The sequence below is a fragment of the Thermobia domestica genome, chromosome 15, assembly GCF_964235325.1.
Source record: "Thermobia domestica chromosome 15, izTheDome1.hap1.1, whole genome shotgun sequence".
NCBI lineage: Eukaryota > Metazoa > Arthropoda > Insecta > Zygentoma > Lepismatidae > Thermobia > Thermobia domestica.
This window is the reverse complement of record NC_137468.1, coordinates 86,203,215-86,227,176: the sequence shown is the minus strand read 5'-3', so window position 1 is coordinate 86,227,176 and position 23,962 is coordinate 86,203,215. Positions and strand designations below refer to the sequence as shown.

Genomic DNA, 23,962 nt, shown 5'->3' with positions numbered 1-23,962 from the left:
GTTTTGTTTTAGAAATGTCCTTTGCTAAATTTTGCTTTTGATAGTAAATCTTGTGGCAAGAAAATTAAAGTAAAGTCTTGTTTTCTTTTTCATTTTTCGGTTCAGTAAAGAATGTTGCCACAAGAGATGAAAGATACCCAACGTTTTTACGAAATTTAGTGCAAGCCAGACGCGGGTAGCAGTAGATGTGTTTTTCTTTCAGGTTGTCGCGCTGCCATCCAGAAAGTTTATTATTTCTGTGTGTATTATTGTTGTGTTATATGCATTTATTTTGTTGAAGTGTATTGCCAAATTTTAAACCTTTTTGGAGGGGAATAGCATTTAGCGAATTAAGTTTAGGCATATTAGAGAACCTAGTTACTTACTTAGAGTTCATAATCACTTAATGGTAGTAACGCGAAGCCAAGCTAGAGCGATGGAAGGCTTTGTAGGCGACAACATTATTGATGACCAATATGCGCAAGTATTAGAATTTCCATCGGAGTCTCAGGACACCGGAAGCGATTCAGTAAGAAATGTAAACACCTCTCTCCAGGAAGTAGTTCCGCCTGGAGAAGGTACCGTTAATAGTGAGAGGGCTAATGAATCGGAGCAGGTTAGGGAACCGGTTCCCAGCACCTCAGCGCAAGTCACATCAGTACCTGACCCGTGTCTCGCGTCATTAGTAAATATGATAAAGGAAATGGCGGAAAAACAAGAAAGAACGTTATTGGAAATTTCAGGGAAGCAGGAGAAATCGCTTTTGGAGATTTCACAGAAGTTAGAGAATCAAGAAAAGAATCACGAAAAGTCACTTTTAGAAATTTCAAACAAATTAGAAAGCCAAGAAAAGACGAATAAGAGAACGTTGTCGGAATTAGCAAGTAGGCAGGAGAACGCTAGCAGAACCATGTTAGAGAGGTTAGAGGCTGTTCAAGAGCAGATCACTGACAGTTTCCGGCGTGAAATGATGCAAAACGTGACAGAGCTAGAAGCAAGGATCGATTCCTCAGCGGAAGCTCTGGAAACCAAGATAACAGCATCCTGCCAGGAGCTAAAATCATCGGTTGAGGCAACCGAGAATAAAATCAGCGAACTAGAGGCACATACCGAAAATAGGATAGGCGAGATATCTGAGGTCCTTGGTTCAGACCTCGCTCAGGTCTCTCGAGATGTCAACCATCTACGTGGTGACATGGAGAGAGTGGGGGAAAATGTAGCCGCCGTTTCCACTGAAATAGACAGGGTAAAAGCTACAGTAGATAGTTCTGTGGGCCACTTACAAACTAAGTTGCGTAGAGCAGAACTGAGATGGGAGGAACAGCTGGAACTGTTAAAGGAGTCGGTGCGAGAAAACAGTTCCAGTTGTCAAAACACAGCCTCTGTCTCGCATGAGAGAATTGAATCACCGGTCGCTGGACCGAGCCATGCGGGACAGTTTCCTGAGCTTCCCAGGCGTGAGAACTCAGACGAGCAGGCTGCCCCTCCCCCTCAAAACATAAACAACGTAAGCAGTAGCAATAGTAGTGTTGCGAATTGCCAGGTAGCGTCAGCCTTAGGGCTGTTACATCGAGATCTGTCACTTCCTGTTTTTACAGGAGTTGAGTCAGAAATACAGGCCCATAATTTTCTAGTTGAACTAGATAATTATTTTGATTTAACGGGCGTACCCGAAGAGAGACGGTTGGCCTTTTCCTCCCACTGCTTCCGCGGCATATCACGTCAGTGGATGCAGGTGACGTTGAAGAAATGCGCTAATTATCAAGATCTCGTTAGACATTTCAAGAACGCCTATCTTAGCGAGGAGAAACTTGCGAATCTCCGTGCCTCTATTTTAACGTCACGCTTCGAGACACGGGGAAGCAAAAAGCCGACAGAATACTTGTTGGAATTACTGCATACCAACAGTATTCTTGACCCCCCGTTACCACCCCAGGTACTGTTGCGGGTTCTTCCACGACAATTGCCATTTTCAATCTATAGATGTATTGTGTCATCTAAACCTCAATCTATAGATGAATTGTTGAACATTGTTGGTGAGCTTCAGTCTACCTATCAGCCACCAAGTAATAACAACAATAGGAGGGGAATAAACACACTGTCAGTAGAGGAAGAAGAAGAAGATGTAGGACGATCTTCCCCCCCCACGAAACAGTAGGCCGAGTAACCCCACTCGTGACAGGAGGTTCCATAGGGACAATGGGCCTTATTATAATAGGGGTTCACGTAGAGGCAATGGAAACAGAAATGGAAATAATAATGGCAATTGGCGTTCGAGAAATTCCAGTGGTCAGGAGCGTGACACTGCCGATTCTCGAACGAGAAATCAGGGAAATAGAGGACAACGACGTGGAAGGAATAGGGGTCGTGCACAAACTCGCAATAATAATAGTAGAAATAGTGACTATGCTGCGGAGGTTAATGAGCTCCGAGTTCATAATGATAGGACTGAACAGTCCACGAGACAAGTCTCGTCTCGTGGGAATTCACGTGCGAATAGCCCTGGAACTGGTCAACGCCACTGAGAACTGTCCGCATGTTCTCAGAGCGGTGACTTGAATACTGGAGTACTGAATATTCAGGACATACCGGCGAATTGTATTTCTGAGGATATGCGTAATTGTGTTATTGCATGCAACAATGTTGTAGAAGAAGAAAAAGAAGAAAGTAGTGAAACATTTGTGAAAACGTTAGAGACACTTGAGAATGGGGATTGTGAAACTTGTAGACGTATAATTAGCACGACACATTTCGATCGTGAAGGAAATAACGACATTCGTCAGCCCGAAATTATGCTTTTACAGAGGAATGGGGACAAAATTAAAATAAACAAAGAGTTGTTTGAAGAGACGAATGCGATTTTTAGGAATCTTTTAGATAGTTCGACCGAAAAGCTACCCAATAACAATTTGGTTACACTTCCTGAGGTAGAAGTAGGTCTATTTAACAGCAACATTCTGGCATTATTGGACAGTGGCGCGAGCATCTCGGCTATCTCACAGCAATGTTGGGAAGAAATAAGTAAGCGAGACCCCCCACCAGCGTTCATTAAGTCAGCGAATATTAGAGTCAGTTCAGCGTTCGGTCGCAGCGTCGCTTCGATCATCGGCCAAGTATTGTTAGAGTTAGTGATTGCAGAAAAGGAGTACTATACTTCGGCAATTGTAGTGAAAGGGCTGAACCGTGAACTCATTTTGGGTTCACAGTTCTTTGTAGAAAGTAGAGCGATCCTAGATTATGAGAGAAACGTCCTTTCGCTTAACCATCCCCACCATATAGAAGTTTCTTTTCGAGACATCGAAATTGAAGAAGAAGACCTTTTCATAAGAAAATTATCCTGGGAGTTCGAAGAGGATGTGGTCGATTGTGAGAATCCCACACTGAGTAGTATGTGCGCGTCAAGTAGAGGACCGCTGACTACAGAGCAGTTCGAGCGAGCGTCAGCAGGCGGAGGCCACCAGGGAGAGTTGGCTACCCTGCGCAGCCAGTTGGATGATGGGAAGTTCCCAACTGCAGCCGAACTTGCGAACGTCGTATACTCGCCACAGGATTGGGCGAAGGTTCGAACCCAGGCTACCCCTGAAGAAATTAGAGATCATGTCGAAAAGTATACTGATTTGAGTGGGGAGGAAAAGCAAAAGTTGTACGACGTGCTCTACAAACATCGAAGCATATTTGACGAGAAGCCCGGTACCATTAGGGATTACCAGCATTCCATTGAGGTGACCGATGATCGACCCATGAAGACAAGGATGTATCCTTATCCTCTGCGACACCGAACGGCTGTAACTAACACCATCAATCGTTGGTTGGCGTGGGGTATAATCAAGAAGCATCCCACTTCTTATCTAAGTCCACTCGTGATTGTGCCGAAAAAGAATGGAACCTTGAGAACTTGTTTGGATGCGAGAAAACTCGGTGCTATTACGCACGCAGAATTCGACCAGCCGATCCCTGCGCTGTGTACACTGCAAGACTTATGTGAACGGCGTTGGTTCTCTAGTTTGGATGCAGTCGATTCTTTCATGCAGATTCTAGTTGAGGAAAAGAGCCAGAAATATTTAGGTTTCCTTCACGACGGAATTACGTATGTATTCAAGAAGCTTCCCTTTGGGACCAAACAGAGCTTAGCTTCATGTGTGCGTGCGATCAACTCCATTCTCGGGGATGAGTGTCGTGACTTTTGTGGCCATTATGTTGATGATGTCACCATATCGTCATTTTCTTTTGATGAGCATCTACGCCATCTTGATATTGTGTTAAGGAAGTTGAAAGTAGGTGGCCTAACTTTAAGATTGAAAAAGTGCCAATTTGCCCGCCGGAGAATTTCCATTCTTGGCTATGACCTCTCCCCTGCTGGAATTGAGAAGTCGCAGGAGAAATTGGAGAAGGTAATGGGATTTCGGAAACCAAGAAACGTGAAAGAATTGAGAAGTTTTATTGGGTACTGTCAATTCTATAGAATATTCAGTACACAGTATTCAGAAATTTTATACCCATTGTTTCAGTTGTTAAAGAAGGGAGTGAAATATCAATGGTTGCCTTGTCACGACGTAGCGTTTCAAAGGATACGCGAAGTCTTCAGAGAGAAAGTAGTGCTGAAGAAGCCGCTCCCTGACAAACAACTTATTTTGGAATGTGACGCTTCCGATGTAAGTTGTTCGTCGCATCTTTATCAACTGGACGACAATGGCGAGGTCCGTGTAATAGGAATGACGTCACGCATCTTTAATGCAGCAGAACGTAACTACGGAATTTCAGAGAAAGAGATGGCTGGTGTAATTGATGGCGTGTGTAAGTTTAAACACTATTTGGTAGGCAATTTCTTCAAAATTCGCAGCGACCATCAATCGATACGTTTCTTGCTGTTATGTAGACTTACGTCACAGCGTCTGATGCGTTGGGTACTAACTTTGAATATGTTGACATTCGAATTTGAGTATGTAAAGTCTAAGGACAATTTAAGCGACTATCATTCCAGGTACCCACCAAATACAGGAGTTCAATTCGATAAGGCAAAGAAATTGGTATTGAATGAATCTCTGATGACAATACTGACCCACATTCCGAGTCAGTTAAGGGAACTTATTGCAGTGTTGCCAGAGCTGCAAACTTCTGACCCTGTATTTGGCGACGTCAAGAGAAAGCTGCAGAACCAGGAAAACTCAGGGAAAACAGCCAGCGAGAACCACCAGTACTTGCTCTCGAATGGACGGCTATGTAAACGTGACCGTTCCGGTCTACGGATTTGCATACCGGAAGTGCTTGTGCAGCCATTGTTGGAATATTACCACAATGAGCGTGGACATCTGTCTGCTAGCAAGCTTGTGCCAATGTTAACTGAATATTTTGTTTGGCCGAAGATGAGGAATGCCATAAAGAAATTCTCAGCTTCCTGTGGTCTGTGCCAGAAAGCATCCCCCCCTCACATGTACCGTTCGGGACCACTGAACCCTGTTTTAGTGCGTCGCCCTGGGTACATGGTTTGCCTGGACTGGTTGGGGCCACTACCTGTGGGGGTAGGCAACGTGTCATACATCCTTGTATGCGTGGATGCTTTCTCCAAGTTGATTGGTCTCTATGCGTGCAGAAGGGCCACCACAGACACAGCGCTAAAGAAGCTGAAGGAGTTCCTGAAACTGTGTCCGTCTGCTGAGGTCATCTTGACAGACAATGGGACACAGTTTTCAAGTGCCAAGTGGAAGAAGGAACTCTCGGACTTAAACCTTAAGCCCATCTATAGTACTCCGTACTATCCCCAAGGAAACATGGCAGAGGTGGGTGTAAAATCGACAGTGAGAATGTTACGAAAATTGTGCCATGACAAGCAGAGAGAATGGCCCAAACACCTTGAGAAAATTGAAAAGTGTCTCAACTCAAGCGTACATCTGTCGACTGGTTTAAGTCCATATCAAGTGCACCTGGGAGAGTCACCGTCGAAAGAACTGGCGAGATTATTTGAGATCCCAGAGGTAGAGAGACACAAATCGTTGAAATATTACGTTGAGCTAGCAGCAAGTAATCTGAAGAAGTCAGCACAGCGAAGAAAGAAGGCCTTCGATAAACGTCGCGAGCCAGCGCGTTTCGAGGTTGGAGATTTGGTACTGGTGAGAGCTTTTCCCAAATCTGACGCTTTCTCTGGCATTACCAAGAAGATGATGCTCCTTTACACGGGGCCTTACTTGACACTCTCCGCTGCGCAGAATAATGTCTGCACGCTCGGTGATCCTGAGACTAAGCAAGTATTAATGAAGAGAAACGTGTTCCACCTGAAAAAATATGTTCAGCGTGTAGCCACGCCTCCTCAGGACACAGCTGACCTGATGACGTAGGAAGGGCAGGAAATAAACATAGCACGTCACACAGGATGGAGAGCTGAAGAAGAAAGAAACACTCCCAGACGCACCTCTTTACGTCTGGCCCTCAAGAGAGTAGTTGCGCGGAGTGTAATACAACAGTCAATAATGGTATTACGAAAAGATGAATTTGTATAGAATTATGATGATGATAAAGTGATTATGACATGTTAGGGATTAGTATTTTTATGTGTTATTAGTGCTTAGTTTTCCATTTATTATTGCTATGATATATTGATGTATTTAGGGAAATTTCTTGTATAAAGTTAGTATATACGGCATATGTATGTGATTTACGTAAAATAGGTTAGTACAACTTTTGAGAAAACGCAACGATTAAGCGATTAACGGTTGCATTTTCTTAAGAGGGGAATAAATGTGAACGTCACATTATCTGTGTTCTAAGATGATTTGCATATATAAATTTTTCGTGAAATTATGAATAATATTTCAATTTAATTAGTAATTTACATATAAAGAATTTTGAGATTTAGATAATTACCAGCGGGTGCATATAATTTTTATTAATATTTCTATGTATAGTTATGGTTATTGTGTTATGTAAATGAATAGTAACGAACAACAGAGCAGGACTTAAGCGAGAAGCAATGAGAATTTAATATTATTTAATATCAACGTATAAGAAGATAGCGAATTTTGTATTTCGATATGCTAGTTTGCATGGATAGAAGCAGAGAAAGCTTCCCAGAAAAAAAAAAACTCAAAGAAAGCAGGTGTACCTGAAGGAGCGTTGGACACCCAAGTTGAGTAGAATTTTGAAATCAATATAACCATCTGAATAAGGATAGAAAACCTATGAGATTCAGATTTTGCTTAGGTTTATTGCTAGTTGAATTTCTTAGTGTTGTTATAGGAAGTAGCATACACTAGCTCCGCCGAGACAGAAATCCTACAGTAACAATGCTTTGAAAAACCATATAATTTTTAGCATGTCTATGAGAGAAACCTGCATACAAAGAGGTGCTATTTTTTTTAAACACGCCCCTTTTTAGCATCTAGGACTCTCGAAGCGTCGTTTTGCCAACGGAACTTTCTCAAAGACAGGGATGTTGACTATTTTAAAATTATTGACGAGTCCACTTGAACTAGAGGGGAAGCTATCTCGAACGTTGTTTGTAATGGTTCCATGACATCCGATAGATGTCTCTGTAAAAATATAGTTATCGTCTGCACCGCTGATATGATTTGAATGATAATATGTGTTATGTTATGTAAATAAACTTTCTGGGTGTTCCCGTAGTATTAGACATATGTAGTTCGATATATATATTTTGTTTTGTCAAATTGGCTTGTACTAATACCGGTTTAGACCGAGTTCCTGGTTGTGGAAAGTATGCAGAAGGATGAACACATACCTTTGTTTTTTTTTTTTTTTATATATAACTGAGAAGGCAATGCTGTTACAATGGAAAAGCGACCTTCCAACCAATTATATTATGTTGTTTATCATGTGTCAGGCTACTTTAGCCTTATCTAGAGTTATCTTAATTTGTTTGCATTCTGCATAATTCATTTAATTTGTTTAATTAATGTCATTAATTTGTTCAGAAACCAAATCCCTTCAATGCATCTGTTTCTGTAATTCATCATTTTCCATGTCACTTGTTCAAGCAGTTCCTGGTATCGCCGATAGGTGGTGTTACCTGACAAAGGTGTTTAAGTAAACAAGTCAAGTGACAGAATTTAAATAATGGTGGTGTTTGTGTTAATATTTCTGGTAATTACGGCACAGTGTCTGTGCATAACAAATACTAAACTGAAACTTGATTATCAAGCAAGTAAACAAACATAGTGACAGACAACGATGACATTGAAGTGATAGACAAAGTGGAAAAGAACATGAACAAGTGTGTTTTTTTTAAGTTAACTAGGTCACTGGAAATTCGCAAGTGAGGAATCCACCCTCACCCCTATTCCAGTGGAGCGGGCTACTTTGGTTCGACCCAAAACAGCAGTTGAAAGAAACAATGAAACTGCAAAGGGATATAACTGTTCTCGGGACAACCAGAGGGTTAGTTGTTGCTAAATCGCGAGAGAGTGCAGATCAAAGCACTGAAAGTCGTAATAGTGTTGACCGTCAGCTATTTGGTACTCTTACCATTTTGATATGCGTGTACAAGGATAGTGCGTGAGTTACACACTGATATTCTGTGCGTGTGCGATATAGAATGGGAAAACATAGTTAGTTTGATTGCAGTATTTCCTCGTTTTTCTCCGGACTAACATTCTGGTGGAATGGGAGAGTGGGAGATACCGATTGTATATATATTTAAAGTGTGTTTTCACAAAAGTGAGATGAGACAAAGTGCGACGTATATCATCATTTACTAGTGAGAAGAGACAAACCTTTACATCATATTTCGTAAAGTGCTTCGCACCGGTATAAACTTTGCGACATGTATACGTCACACGCTATATCCATTGTTCACGCTATTAACAGTGAAATAGACAGCAAGCAACATTCTTAGTGAAGTCAAAGCATTGCCGTGTTCTGTAGGAAATCATCAATGCTATCATATAGTATAGATTAAGTAAAACGCATAACACACACAAGAACTGAGTTATTTTTGCTTGTGTTAAGTAAGCGGGCCTTGTGCAGTGAACGTCATGAGAACTTTCATCAAATAACAAATCTATTTTATCATTGTATCACACCAAGGACTACGCAGTTGAACCGGCTCTGGTGTTTACGGAAATTCCATGAGAGAGGAAACCTGACGGTTAGCAGAACCTAGGAAGAGGATGGTCCACGACTTTGGGAGAAACTTGACCCGGAAGCGCAGCGAATCGTGAAAACTAAAGACACTTCAAGAAAGAAGAGTGCGGCGTAATAAAAACAAAAGTGCACAAACTGTGTTAATTACGAGCTCGAAGTGTGAGAAAGAAATAGTAAAAGAAATAATTTTTTTTTCTTTCTTTTGCTCAGGTCTCTTAGCAAGACCGCGCGCGCGAGTGCATTTTGTAAATATAATTTCTGTGTGCTCTACAATTACCGAAAGTGGTGCATTAAAGCAGGATTACCACTGGAATGTTGGCTTCCTTTATTGTCGCAGTTGGCTGCAAGGTAATGTGTTACCCTATTTTCGTTCTTGTTTGCTTTTCAGGCCAGAAGCTGGGTCTATCGATGGATCGTAATTGCGATAATCATATTGTGGGTATCTTTCGCATACAGGATGGGTGTTAAAACCATATCAACCTGTAAATTAGAGTGTCATGCCTAGTAGGAATCTTATTTACTTCTTTTCAAAATTTTAACTTTTATTCAATTTAAGACTCTACCGACTGACTGATTCCACTAAATTAACTTTGTGGCAGGAGGTTACAGTAATTTAAAGTAAATAGCAGTTTAAATATTAAGATTCCTCCCACATTAGCATTTTTGCATATTAATGATTTTAGTAATTTATTCAGATTATGCAAATTCACAAACCTCCGCTCACACTCCCGAGTACGTGCCATTTATTTTTACTAATGTTCTCCCAAAATTGTTACAAAATGTGCCTTTGAACATAAAACAGCTGATGTGATCCCAACATGACATTGTTCCTGCACGTTTTGACAGCAATATGCAGACCTACCTAAATGAAACATTTCCAGATCGTTCGATTGGGAGAAGAACACGTGTTATGACCACCTTGCTCACTCTACCTCACGCCCCTTGATTTTTTTTAGAGAAGTTATAAAACGCCTTTTTTAAGCAACACCAGCCACGACAGCCGAAGAATTGGTTGCGAGTTATACCTGCGGCAGTCATCACCGAAATTTCAGATCGTGGAAAAATTCGCTTCGCCGATGTCATCTTTGCAATGCGGTCACCGGTCGATAATATCAGATTGTGAACTGTTATTCTTCACAGCTGTCTCGTGTACACATACTGCATTGCACAAATACTGTACAAGGTACGTCTGAGTATTTCACAGTTATCCTACTTTGTACGAAACAGAATAAATCGGTAGTTCGAAACTGTATTTCTTTGTATCATTGTGCAACACGCGCAACAGCTTGTGTTTCGTCGAGTTTTATTGCTTCTGTGCTCGATATTTTTATCTTTCACGAAGTTACGTATTACGAGGAGGACATCTTTTCATACAGCTTACATTCGTCCAAATTGTATTCACATAATTTGTAGGAATCACTGTTGTCATGTGAAGAATCCCTTATACTCACGTTCATTATACATGATCTCCTGACTGTCTTATGCACAGTCGATATAAAGCAAATCTGGATAAAAGTTTTTCCATTTTCACACACTCCAAACTTGGACAGAAAGCCGTTCTTTTATCACTCTACACTATTTGTTTAGAAGATATAGGACGTTAAATACTTCGTTTCATTTAAATTCTTCTTCCGAGAGTTTATTCTGTATCGAGACAAAATAGATAAATCACACATGTGTATTTCTCTTTCTTCCGAATTCTAAGTGTTCTCTAACTTGAACGATGTACTATTACTTTTGATTGTTGAAATCTTGATTCTTGTTCATTCGAGGCATTTCTACACCCAGGTTGGTCTACATTTTTTGTTTTATCTCCGAGACAGGAATCACCTCCCGACGTTTACTACATTAATTTGATACATCGTATATATATATATATATATATATATATATATAATACGTATTCACGTTGTATGGGTGCCCCTTTTGGTAGACTTGTCTATCGCCTTGTTAGTATCCCAGCACGGGCCTACTCGTAGTAATCCAAGATGGTGTGTAATAGATGGAAGGACATCCGCGTACACGCTAGACAAATTAGGCGGGAGGTTTTAATGTTGCATGCCACTTGGAAAGTCATGGTATTGTGACTCTTAGCCCACCAAAATAGCAGTTACCATCACTGACATAAGCTATTGCAAGCATGTTATAAAATAGAGGATCTGCCCATACAACAAAATCGTGAAGCCATACGTCACAGCTTTGCCACAGCTACTCTCCCCACTCCGCGCCACTAAGATCGCAATGTTTCGAGCCAACAATCGTGGCGGAAACTTGAGTAGCCAATCAGACGTGCCGGCTCAGACGATGCTCGGTTGTTTCTTGGCTTCATTCAGTTCATATAATGAAGATATGTATGGATAAATCCTCTATTTTATATCATCCTTGAGCTATTGTACGTATTATAATTTCTTTTACTGCTGGCAGTCTGAATCCAGGGCAAATAGTAAAGAAGAGAGTAGGAGATCCTTACTATATTGCTAACTGATTGAATTACTTAACGCGTAATCCGGTAATCCACGAGACTACGTTAAACGCGAAACCTGTTTGATATAGTAATAGGAAGTTGTGACTATTGGAGTGATGAACAATTCTTTGAAAATTTTCATCAGTGTAGAAATTAGCTGAATGAAGCTTTTCTTCTATGTAGTCTGGTGAAAGTGTTGGAAATGTGGTAGTGTGTGTGTGTCTATGACAGGGCCGGATCTTAAATCCTGCGAACTACGTGCTCGCAGGAGGCGCCAGGTGAAAAGGGCGCCAAACTAGGAAATGTATTTTGTGCTTTAAATGTGAATATTTATATTTATTAGAGAAAATATTATGATTATTTTTTTTTCAAACAGCTTCAAATAAATAGTACAGACTGAGATACAAATAAAATACATCAAAAGGACAATAATGTCGAATCTTTTTGTGGCTTTCAGTAAAACACCTCTTTATAATTAAAATGGACCCATACATTAATTGGCACCATTGCCATACTCATAAGTGATGGAAGTTTGAGGAAAAATTCCCGCGGGAAATTTAGGAAAAATTTTTTGAAGTGGGAAAAATGGAGATTTTATGAATATGAGATAAAATATAGGGAAATGTAGCTTTTCAATATATGTTATAATATTCACTATGGCAGTACGACTAAAGATAACGGCATTCTTCCTACAATCCCACCTATGCACAAAATACAAATATAACAGACTCTCCATTCCTCTCCCAACAACCCTTCTGCGACCTTGCTAAAGAATATCATTGCCAAATATATATTTGAAATGTGAATGGATCAACAAACAAAAGGAAGTCAACTGCACGTGTTGCTTATGGATTGGGTGGCATTATCTCAGTAGAAAGAAATGTTTTCAAGAAATGCCTTGTCATAAACAGTGTCCCCGCAACAGTGCTTCGATTCAATGACCACAGTTAAGGATTGAGAAAGGTCAGCGTAAATGAAATGCACATTATCGAAGTTGAAGCGACAATATAGGCTTTTGTTGCCCATTGGTGCAGGAAGGAGGGCGAATGCTAAGAAAAGATGAGCGGTGCAAATGGAATTTTTGATCATTTCCAAGTTCCTAATATCAGTGGCTCATGATGTTTTCACTTTTCAATAGTACTCTGTTTTTCACGTAATAACAATGGCCAACGATAAAAAAGAGGTGGGCATTTTATCGGAAAAGTAAGTTACAAAACTTGGAAAAAAAAAGATGAGGCACGCGAAGGCTCTAAAAAAGTTTCTTTCGACTTCCCTCGAAAGTGTAGGGATGCGCACGAGACGAGTCGAGACAGGATTTTCCTGACAAAATTCGAGTCGAGACACGTCTCTTCCAATAGAGAAATATACATTTTTCGAGTCGAGACATCACTTTTACAGCACATTTTCGAGACGAGACAGCCACAAATCTTGTCTCGTGCGCATCCCTACGAAAGTGTGATAATCATACCTGGTATTGAGGTGGGGGAGTTGTCAATACCAGTTACTGTCAATGAAGCATTTGCAAGTCAACAAACTTTTGAAATTGTAAGTTTATTTTACATGATTGCAGCAATTTAATTGTTAAATTAAAATGGAATGGATACGACCTCTTTAGTTACAGGTCTGAGTTACATTTAATGTGTTACAAAATTTTTTTCAATACAATTATGTTTCACGCAGCATATGCGTATATAACTCGAAAGGGTAACTATAATCGAAATCGAAACTGTAATTGAAAGGTCATTAGGATTATAAGTAACACTTTTTCTTCAGAACTGTCATTGTCAATCATAGCAGCGTATACATATACTCGTTGTATTATAACAGTGTAACAATCATTACACTATCAATCCATTTTCTTGTATTAAATTTAGATGGAGAGATAGTTTTAAACATTTGATAATAGTCCTAATGCCATGTAGAGTTTTGATTAGTAGTTACTTGTGTTCAGGGATGCACCAACGGAGGTGGTCCGAGAGTCTGGATTTCCCAAAACTTTTAATTTTTAAGAAAATTAACACAATTTCAGGGGGCAAAATACACAAAATTATTTGCATTTTGCATGCTACTCCGAACAATCTTCGGACTCAAAAGACAAATCTTGGGTGCGCCACTACTTTTGTTTACATTGTGTTACTCACTGCTTGATTTCGAACGTCTATGTTGGAAAGAGACGTGAAAGGACTTAATTGTTTTATAGGCCTAAGGAGCCCTGAAAATAATTTTTGCGGGGAGATCCGATTTTGGAGTTCTGTCATTGGATCGAAGACAAATTAGATATCGATTAATTCGTACATATTTGTCGTTTGTTGAATATTAAACAAGTTCAGCTAAAATTAATCGAGAATTATTTGAGATTAACTATATCTCAAGACGATTAAATGGACTAGCTTCGATGACCATTGATAATGACATACCGGTACTCAATGAAATGTATGCGGATGCAATAATTAAATATTTTGTCAAATTGAAAGCAGAGCAGTTTCTTTATAATATGAACTTTTCAGTAACAAAGAAAACGAGAAATTATGCTAATTAGCATGTAAATATGCTTTTAATGAAGCATAAGAGCATAACTCTTTGTCAAAATCAAACCCGTGTTAAACTTTGAAGCCCATGAGTTTTATTCTGTTTCGACTCTTACGATACAATTGCACTTGTCAGAATACATCTTAGGTATAAATCTTAGTTGGTTTTGTGCTTATTTAATTAAAAATGTTATTAATTATTAAAAATGAAACTTTGTTCAGAATTCATCCACTGTCAATTAGTTATAATTTTTGCCATTTTTCGTTAATATTCATAGAAAGAGAACATACACCCTCCATTCCGAAAGAAACCGAACTTTTGAAAACAAATAGTACCACTAGTGCCATCTGTTGTAATATTTTACCGGTAGATGGCGTAGTCCCTCATTGACAACTGGTATAAATGTCATGACATTTGGATGCACGGCAACAAAGTTATTGAGTTTCAACTGTCAGTGTGTTGTGTACATCGGTCGGAAAATGAGTTTCAAACAACGAGCTGCAATTGAGTTTTGTGTTAAACTGGGTAAAACTTTTAGTGAAACGCACCAAATGCTACAAAATGCATATGGTGATGAGTGTCTATCCCGTACGCAAGTTTACGAGTGGTTCAGGCGATTCAAATCGGGTAGAGAGACGCTGGATGATGACGAAAGATCAGGCCGTCCCAGAACCGGATTATCGGAAGAAAACATCGAAAAAGTGCGTGAATTCATCAAACATAACAAAAAATCGTCGGTGAAAGTTATTGAAATGGAATTGGGCGTTCCTCAAACAACCGCATACCGCATTTTGACCGAAGTTTTGGGCCTTAAGAAGGTTAATTCGCGGTTTGTACCACACAAACTCACCGAAGACCAAAAAGTTGATCGAATTGCGCATTGCAAAGACATCGTTAAAAGTGCTCGGCAGGATCGAAACTTCTTGAAATCGATTGTAACTGGTGACGAGACGTGGTGTTTTGAATATGAGCCCGAAACAAAGCGGCAAAGTGCTGAATGGAGAGCGCCGGATGAAGGAACACCCAAAAAAAAGTCGCTTGGTGAAGTCAAAAGTTAAGGTGATGCTGATTTGCAGGGCCCGGATCTTGTTGACAAGTCAACTTTCTTCTGTTACGCATAGAAGAAGGCAAGTTCAAGTAAAAACGTTATCCATCAACTCTAGGTTCTAAAAATATAGTTTTTTAGGATCAACTTTTGGTCTCTTTTTGCTGTTTTGAAATTTCAGGTCATTTTTTAATATTTTAAGGTATCTTTTAGGTCACTTATGGTCTTTTTATTCTTTTTTTCTACATAAGGAAATCTTTAAATGAACACGGTTTACGGATGTGGAAAAGACGAAGTTCAATAATTTCTTTTTTTACTTCCTGACAATTGGAGTGGAAAAACTGCATTCTTAACAAGCTAAAGAAAACTAAACTGTAGCTGGTTAACGAAAGGCGGGGGTTGGTAGGTGGCCAAACAGATAGTTTTGGGTTATTGACCACAAAGAATGTGATCACGTGAATAACTAAAAATGCATTAGAAGGCGTACAAGGGCTTTAAACGTGTTTTTATCTATTATTTTCATGTAGTCTAAACTTGCTGAGTTTTATTGTTTAAGAGTGCTTCCTAGTTTCAACTCGGGAGTGAACTGACGCTTTCAATACTTACAATGCCGTACAATGGACTGATCAATGGACATAAGTAATCAATGGACTGCAACTAACTGAAACAAAACTTTTTGAATATGAGTGAGAAATGTTAATTAAAAATCCAATGGATATTTAAAAATGTCAATGTTTAATGAAATAAAAGTTTGAGAAAACGTAAGTTTTAAGGTCAATTTTTGTGATTTTTAGGGTCATTTTACAGGAATTTTAGTGTCATTTTATAGGTCACTTTTTAATTTTTTTTAGGTCAACAAGATTCGGGCCCTGCTGATTTGTTTTTACGATTCAAAAGGAATTATCCACAAAGAATTTGTTCAGCCCGGCCAGACAGCGTCATGAAGCGTTTGCTGGCAAGAATTCGTCGTATTCGGCCCGAATATCGCGAAATCGGCAGTTGGACTCTTTTGGACGATAATGCACCATCACATCGTTCGCGACTTGTAACTGAATTTTTGGTCAAAAATCACATTATTCGGTTGCATCATCCGCCCTATTCACCAGATCTCGCTCCGTGCGATTTCTATCTGTTCCCGAAACTGCATTTGGCGATGAAAGGAAAGTGGCACGCATCGATTGATGCCATTGAGAAGGCGACGACCGCCGTCCTAAAGACCATTCCAATAAAGGACATGGGGAAGTCGTTTGACAACTTGTTGGAGCGTGCAAATATGTGTATCGATGCAGAAGGGGAATACATTGATTAATAAAAATGATTTGTTCCAAAATGTACATTGCTTTTTTTGTTTTTTTAAAACGTTCGGTTTCTTTTGGAATGGAGTGTATATATTCAAGAAATTTGCAATTGTAACAATTTTTGGAGGAATTTTTGTTCATTACAACTTTCTACTCTTCTATTATCATTTGGGTGGGGGGAGTTTAAATATTGTTTGCTTACACTTAAAAAATGCCTAGAACCGGCCCTGGTCTATGAAATTGTGTATGGTTATAAATAATAGTAATATACAGTATTTTGTAATTTTCGATTCTGCAGCATTCAACGTTACGATACTTCTTACTATTCGCTCTGAATGCTGCAATAAAAATGACAAGTTCACAGTTATCTATTTTATATCATGTCTTACCAGCTCAGGAACTTTGTTCTTCTGTTCCGCTTCTAACTTGCACAACTTCTTGATGAGAGTTACCTGACGCATTAATAGCAAACCAAGGGTTTCAATGTACCGCTCCTTCCGTCCTTTCAACTTCTCCTTCAAAATAAGGATACATTTATATGTATACACACGCATACACATCTACGTATATGAGAAAATACTTATGTACTTACAATATGAACAAACTTAATATAATCCTATTAACAAGTATGTATAATACAAGTATGTATACAAGTATGTATGTATTAACAAGTATGTATAATAGTATGTATGTACTCGTACGTTCCGCTTTACCTCTAAACTTCGATAAACAGTCACGAGTAACTAGAGCACTCCAAGCCTGTAGCCAGCCCAAAAATGTAGGGTAGGCCCGGCTGAAGTTAGGAGGGGCCCAATCCAACCATATTATAGTTCAATTGCAAGCCTGCCGTGAAAATTTTAGGGGGGCCAGCAAAATTTTAAGACCCCCTGGATACGGGCCTGGAGCATTCTGATTTGCTGTTGGCCCAATGATCCTTGTACTCCTCCACAAAATAGTCCACCACTTTTAATTATTACTTTTACTATGAAGCAACCTTACATAATGATGACATTTCTTGCAATATTTATTTATTTATTTATTTATTTATTTATTTATTGGAAAATGCAAAAGTCGGACATTCTTTTTAGTGCCTGACCTTATTCAACAGTCTTCTTGGGTCACATACACATTGCAAATAGTTGACGTAAGACAGAACAACTGAGGCCTTACCTAATTTCAATTGTGTAACACCAGTGGTTTGCAAAATGGCGAAATTTAACATGGCATTCTTTGCGGCATTTGGCTTAAATAATTGTATTGTTTCGGAATTGTATTATTATTATTATTATTATTATTATTATTATTATTATTATTATTATTATTATTATTATTGTACACACGTGTACATAATTTTTACTCAATTGGTCACCTATGGGTAGGTGAAATTTTTAGTGCTAAATTTGATTTCTGTTTCGGAACACTGATCCTAATAAAATTGTTTTAAAATAAATTTTCGAAAAGTAATGTTTGAATCACCAAAAATTAGTTTGAACCACACTTCATGTTGTGCTAACTTTAGAATATTTTCTGCAAGCCTATATATTGGTTGTTTTTTAAAGTCAATAATTGTATTGAAAAAAGTCATATTTGGGGCATTTAGAGCACAATGGATCCAAGTCAATTTTCAATAAGGTTCTGTTTTGCTCAGCAAATTAACTAATTATATTTCAAAACGTAATATCTTCGCAATCAAGAGTCCGAAATAATTCAAACTAAAAGCACGTGAAAGGGCGTGGGCTAATTTCAGCCACTATGACAGCCGCTTGACACTGGTGTCAGTGAGGGGGGGTAGGACAGCTGCCCCACCCCACCCTGAATTTCAGATTTTGGGGGCAGTAAGGCAGATTAAAAAAAAAATCTTTTGATAAGCAAAGGCCAACAGAACAAGTTTTGAAGTCCTTACACCGAATAAGTAAGGAGGAAATACATATGATCAAAACTGGAAAGTTGCTTAGGCCCAATTTCCAGAATTTTAAGCAGGCAGCGTTAGAGCAAAGATTTACGATTAAGTTTAGTGTGAATCTTGGCAAGAGTGCCTGCGCCAAGTGAACTTTGTGGTGAATAAACGCCGTGCGCGTGGGTTTTCTCGGTGGTTCTCCCGTTTCCTCTTACTTTCTTCATTCCACCATTTCATCCATTTCTCATCATCATCCGTCTCCTTTAGCCTAGCAGGCATATGCGTGGGACGTAAAACAAAGACTTCATTTCATTTTCGTCACTCGCGTAGTTTCCCATAATTTTATTGCAAATAATTTTTGAAATTATATCTCCGAGAATATGTTCTTTCCTTGTATTTGTGTAAACAAAGGGATCTATAAAACAGAAATGAACTAATGAAGAAAAGGAGAATTTCTGGCAGCTCACACAATGTCCTATTATATATTTTACATACTTCAAAGATTATTTATTATATTCTACATGCATCTACTCATATATTCAGTTGGTCATTTGTACTGTTCCTAGAGGCGCAAAAATTTTGTTGTCTTGCCTATTAAAAGAACTTGCAAAATATATGTAGGCTAGAAGAGGCTCTACATAAGTTAATTATGCAGACGTACGGTGGCTCGTCCGTCCGTAATATCTGCTACCTTTTGGAGGCGTACAAGCAGTTATCAAATACCAGTTTCCAAAAGCCGAGTACGTGGGAGACCCGGGTTCGATTCCCGGCGGGAGCTCATGTGGTTCGGATTCCACGTTAATCAGTAGGTCCACGTCTCATATAGCCTCGCTGCTGAAAGGGACGCTAAACTAAAATCCAATCCAATCCAAAAGCCGAGTACGTTCCTTGTTATGGCCACCTCAGTACTAAAAAATGTAAGAATTTTTTTTTTCGTCACTGCAAAGGATTTGTTTCTTTTTCTCGAGTAATCAACAGCATACAAAATTAACTGACGATATCGTAAAGAAAAGGCTTCCCCGGTCTGTGCGTACGAGATGGGACTTCTAATCACGCAGAATCAATACCAATTTATCTGTATAGAAAATAAATAATTCGATGTGTGAGGGATGTTCTGAAAAATGAAGACTTCAAAAATTTAAGAACGATTGAGAAGGAAAGAGCTAGGGATGGGCACGAGCGTGTTTTCTTTGAAATTCGATTTGACTCGAAACAGACATCTTTAAGCTCGACTCGAGAACTCGGCTTGAAAAATTTCCTCGGACTCGACTCGAATTCTGGTCGAGTTTCGTATCGAATCGAGCCAAATCCTGTGCGTAGTTTCAAGTACTCTCTTCAAGTATCTTACATAGGAAATATAATTTTTATAAATTATGCTACATTATTATTATTATTATTATTATTATTATTATTATTATTATTATTATTATTATTATTATTATTATTATTATTATTATTATTATTATAACACCGTGTACAAACATGTAAGATAGGCGGTTTGTATTTGAATACTAAAAAATAGTTGACTGTCTTCCTCAGTACTCGTGAAGTCTAGGAGGCCAGGCCATCGTTCACGAGATTCTGGGTTTGAGTTCCGGAGAGGCAAGTATTCGGGCTTGATCCAAAAAATGTTAAAAGTTATAGGGAGCCGGTCAAACATGTTCAAAATTGTTCGGCCCGGGTGAACCGAACAAAGTTGATATCTCATCCCAATCGAGCCGGTTCCAGCCGATGGCTCACCCCAACCGAGCCAGTTTGAGCTGTTTGCTCAGATGAACCGAGCCGAGCCGGTTCTATTTGGGCTCAAAACTTCGACCGTACAGGTATCAGCCTTGATGTTAAGAACTACAGTATATACTTATAATGTTGTTCACGACATTTGAGACTGGCTTGTTATAAAGTCGTCTCATCATTGTCTCTAGTTATTGTCGTCTCGTTATCGAGACATGCCAAGATACGAGCAGTGTCTCCTTTCGTGAGCAACACTAAAAGAATTCCACATTACTGCATTCCCCAAAGGAACGGAGGGATTCCCGGACATGCTGTAAAGGAAAGAAGTGTCACACGTTGTTAATCCCGTGCGCACACGTAGCTACGTTTTCAAATATGCATTTTTCAATAGAGTAGGTATGACTTTCTAAGTGACGTTTTTAACCGCACTCTTCACGATGTATTGTTTTTAAGCTGTTGGCCTCTGAAGTTCATGTTCCCACGCTTTCAACACTCTGTCATTCCTAAATAGGACGGAATTTCCCCCATGTTCACTAGGACTTTTTTGCTTTTTTAAAGATGTACTATCACCCGTCCAAGTTCGTCCACATAGTTACCGTTCACCCTGTATATATAGATATATAGATAGATAAATAAATAATTACATTATTTCGGAAAGTTGCGAATTATAGCCTATATAAATTGAATTATACAGAATTTATTCGAAAACGCACTAGACACCAGCATGACTGCTGAAGAACCCTGTGTGTATTACAATACAATAAAACTCCGTTTTGTGGCTATCGCAGCGTTGCATTCACGCGACACGCTTTTCTGGAGTTAGTTGTTAGCGATCGTAACCACCGCTTTAAAATTCCTTCGCGTTCCCACTTGTATCGCTATTTCTGAGAATGTTACTGATTCGAATCATTATCCACTCTTTTCTTCGAAGAAGTTTTGCATGTGAAACAGAAGAAACTTTTTTTTTGTGAAATATTTTCCGCGACAGAACAATGCACGATTTCCAGACCTAAAGATATTAAAAACCTAATTCGTCGGATATTAATGCCGTACTACTTTTTTATTATTATTTTTGGATTTGAATATTTCTGAAGAAATCGAGTTTATTCGCATTCTCGCACTGATTTAGGAAAAAAAGAATTTGTAAAGTGGTAAACTGAAGTCCGAAGTCCAAAGAAGATGCTCGAAAGCTTGTTTACAAACGAGATGTCCCTGTTTCTTCACGTATGCAGCCATTTCGAATCTGTGTCGACGAGGAACAGAACTCTGCATCGTTAACACTGGCGAACCTCAAATGCACGAAGCATCCTCGATCTCGGAAGAAGAGGTCGATGTTATTTCTTTAAATCATGTTTTAACTGCATCTTCCGCAGTACTTTCTCCTTGCCAATCACCAGTGACCTAAAATGATGGATGTGATCTCCTTGGGGTAACGACAGTAGTTTTGAAGAATTAGGATTGGTTAATTAAACAACCTTATGGGGATAAAAGATTATTACGAGTCTACTATTTTCTAATACTTTGATTTGTTGGCGGAAAACGCTACAAATATATTGACAATAATATAAGCATTTTGTAATAAAAATTTCTAGCATTAAAAATAGTTTTTTTTTTGTAATAACCCCTAAAATAATCAAAATAATGAAAAAACCAAGATCAAAAAGTGTTACGTAACAAAGGGGAGGGGTTCGGCCTTGCGTTACAAAGTGTGACAAGCAGGAGAGAGGGGGTAAAACTTGGTCAAAAATAGCGTTACGTAATATGTGGACGGTCCCTAGAACAGGAAATGAGACATGGATGTTAATAAAATAATTGTGTGTGTCTTTTTAGTCACAAATAATAATAAATTATTTTTGTCGGGAAATCTTAAAGAAAATAAGTGAAATTTCAAAGAAAATCAGCCTTATGTAGATAGGTTCTGTGTGCAAGGGCTTAAACTAAAATAGTTATGCACAAAGTATAACGTTTGGTCCGGGACAGTAATTATTAGTTAAACATAATAAAAACTACCTGGAATATAATTTATGGACAAAAACCAAATAATAATATTATTATTATTATTATTATTATTATTATTATTATTATTATTAATAAGCTAGAAACCAGTGTTTTTTAGTTTCCCGGAAGGAAACAAAAATTTGCCGGTTTTTTCAGACCTCAAAAACACTAGCTACAACATAATTTCTTTTGGCTTTGTAGCTGCCCCCCCCTAAAAAACGACGGGCCCCCCTACATAAACTTGCTGGCTACACCCCTGTATCTATCTATCTATCTATCTATATATATATCTATATATATATATCTATATATATCTATATATATATATATATATATATATATATATATATATATATATATATATATATATATTTGGTCTAGGAATTAATTCGTGCGGTTGGTACGCACACATTGAAGCTGTAGTACAAACACAAAATACATAAATACCTTAAGAAAAATATTGTCCATCGCTAGCCACCACTTTCGCCCATCTGTCAGGCAATGTACGGATTCCGTGGCGAAAGAAGTCCTCATCCTTGGAAGCGATCCAGTCAGAGACCCATGTTTCGATATCTTCTGAAGAAGTAAACCGCTGTCCAATCAAATCGTTGTTCATGCAATCGAACAAGTAGTAGTCCGAAGGAGCAACGTCTGGTGAATACGGCGGGTGGGGTAAAACTTCCCATCCGACATTTTCTAAATAGGTTTTGACCGGTTTTGCGACATGTGGGCGAGCGTTATCATGTTGAACAATAAGTTTATCATGTCTGTTCTCCCATTCTGGTCGTGTTCTGGCCAGAGCTTGCTTCAAACGCATTAATTGTCGTCGATAACGTTCTCTATTTATAGTTTCACCCGGTTGCAGCAGCTCATAGTACACCACACCTTTCATATCCCACCATATGTACAGCATAACCTTTGCACAGTGAATATCTCGTTTTGGTTGTGATGGACCTGGTTCACCTGGTTTCACCCAGGCCTTTTTTCGTTTAGGGTTCTCGTAATGGATCCACTTCTCATCACCCGTAATAATTCGATGCAGAAACCCCTTTCTGCTCTGTCGTTGAAGCAGCAATTCGCAAATGGTTTTTCGTCTTTCAACGTCTCTGTCTTTCAATTCATGTGGAACCCAATGTGACATCTTTTGAATCATTCCCATGGCTTTCAAGCGTTTGGAGACTGTTGTTTGATCAACGCCTAATGCTGCTGCAAGTTGTTCCTGCGTTTGACACGAATCCTGCTCGAGTAATGCTGTCAATTCTTCGTCTTGAAATTTTTTTGGCTGTCCAGCTCGCTCTTGGTCTGCCAAGCCGAAATCACCACTTCTAAACCGTGCAAACCACTTCTGACACGTCCGCTCAGCTAGAGCATGGTCACCATACACTTCCACCAAAATACGATGACTTTCAGTCGCACTTTTCTGCATGTTAAAGTAATGCAGCAGGACACCCCGCAAAAACACTTTATCAGGTACAAATTGCGCCATGTTCACTTAACTACAAACTGGTGTTGTTGACGCTTTAATCCACTGCCCTATACTACGAACGATACGCGATGACAGGGGTTTGCAACACATGTGTGGATACACGGAACTGTGGGACGCTCCGTTCGTTGCGCCATCTCTTGTCCACCCGCACGAATTAACTCCTAGACCAAAAAAAAAAATATATATATATATATATAAATAAAGAGAGAGAGAGAGGTTGTTCAAAACAACACCGAAAACGTTTGGAAGGTGATTCCTGAGACCAAGATAAGATAAAAAGTATAGACCAACCTAGGTGCACAAATGCTTTCTTCCGGAGTTATAGGTTGTCGAAAACATGAAAAAAATGAATTTTAAAGGTCCATAGCTCCAAAACTATGGGACCTACCGTTGTCTTGTCAAGACTTCACTTAGGAACTAGTATGTGCTCTAACCAAAAATC

The 23,962-nt window shown here is 39.0% G+C and overlaps 1 protein-coding gene across 1 annotated transcript in view; it reads right to left on the bottom strand.

Moving 5' to 3' along the window:
* Nucleotides 1-21,308, bottom strand: part of LOC145671550 (uncharacterized) — a 46,840-nt gene extending 25,532 nt beyond the window's left edge. Inside the window, exons 1-2 of the mRNA XM_081740738.1 lie at nucleotides 21,240-21,308; nucleotides 16,798-16,968 (exon numbers count right to left, since the gene is read on the bottom strand). Coding sequence (XP_081596864.1) covers nucleotides 16,798-16,968; nucleotides 21,240-21,308 — 240 coding nt within the window. The remainder of the gene's footprint in view (nucleotides 1-16,797; nucleotides 16,969-21,239) is intronic.
* Between the last annotated feature and the right edge of the window lie 2,654 nt (nucleotides 21,309-23,962).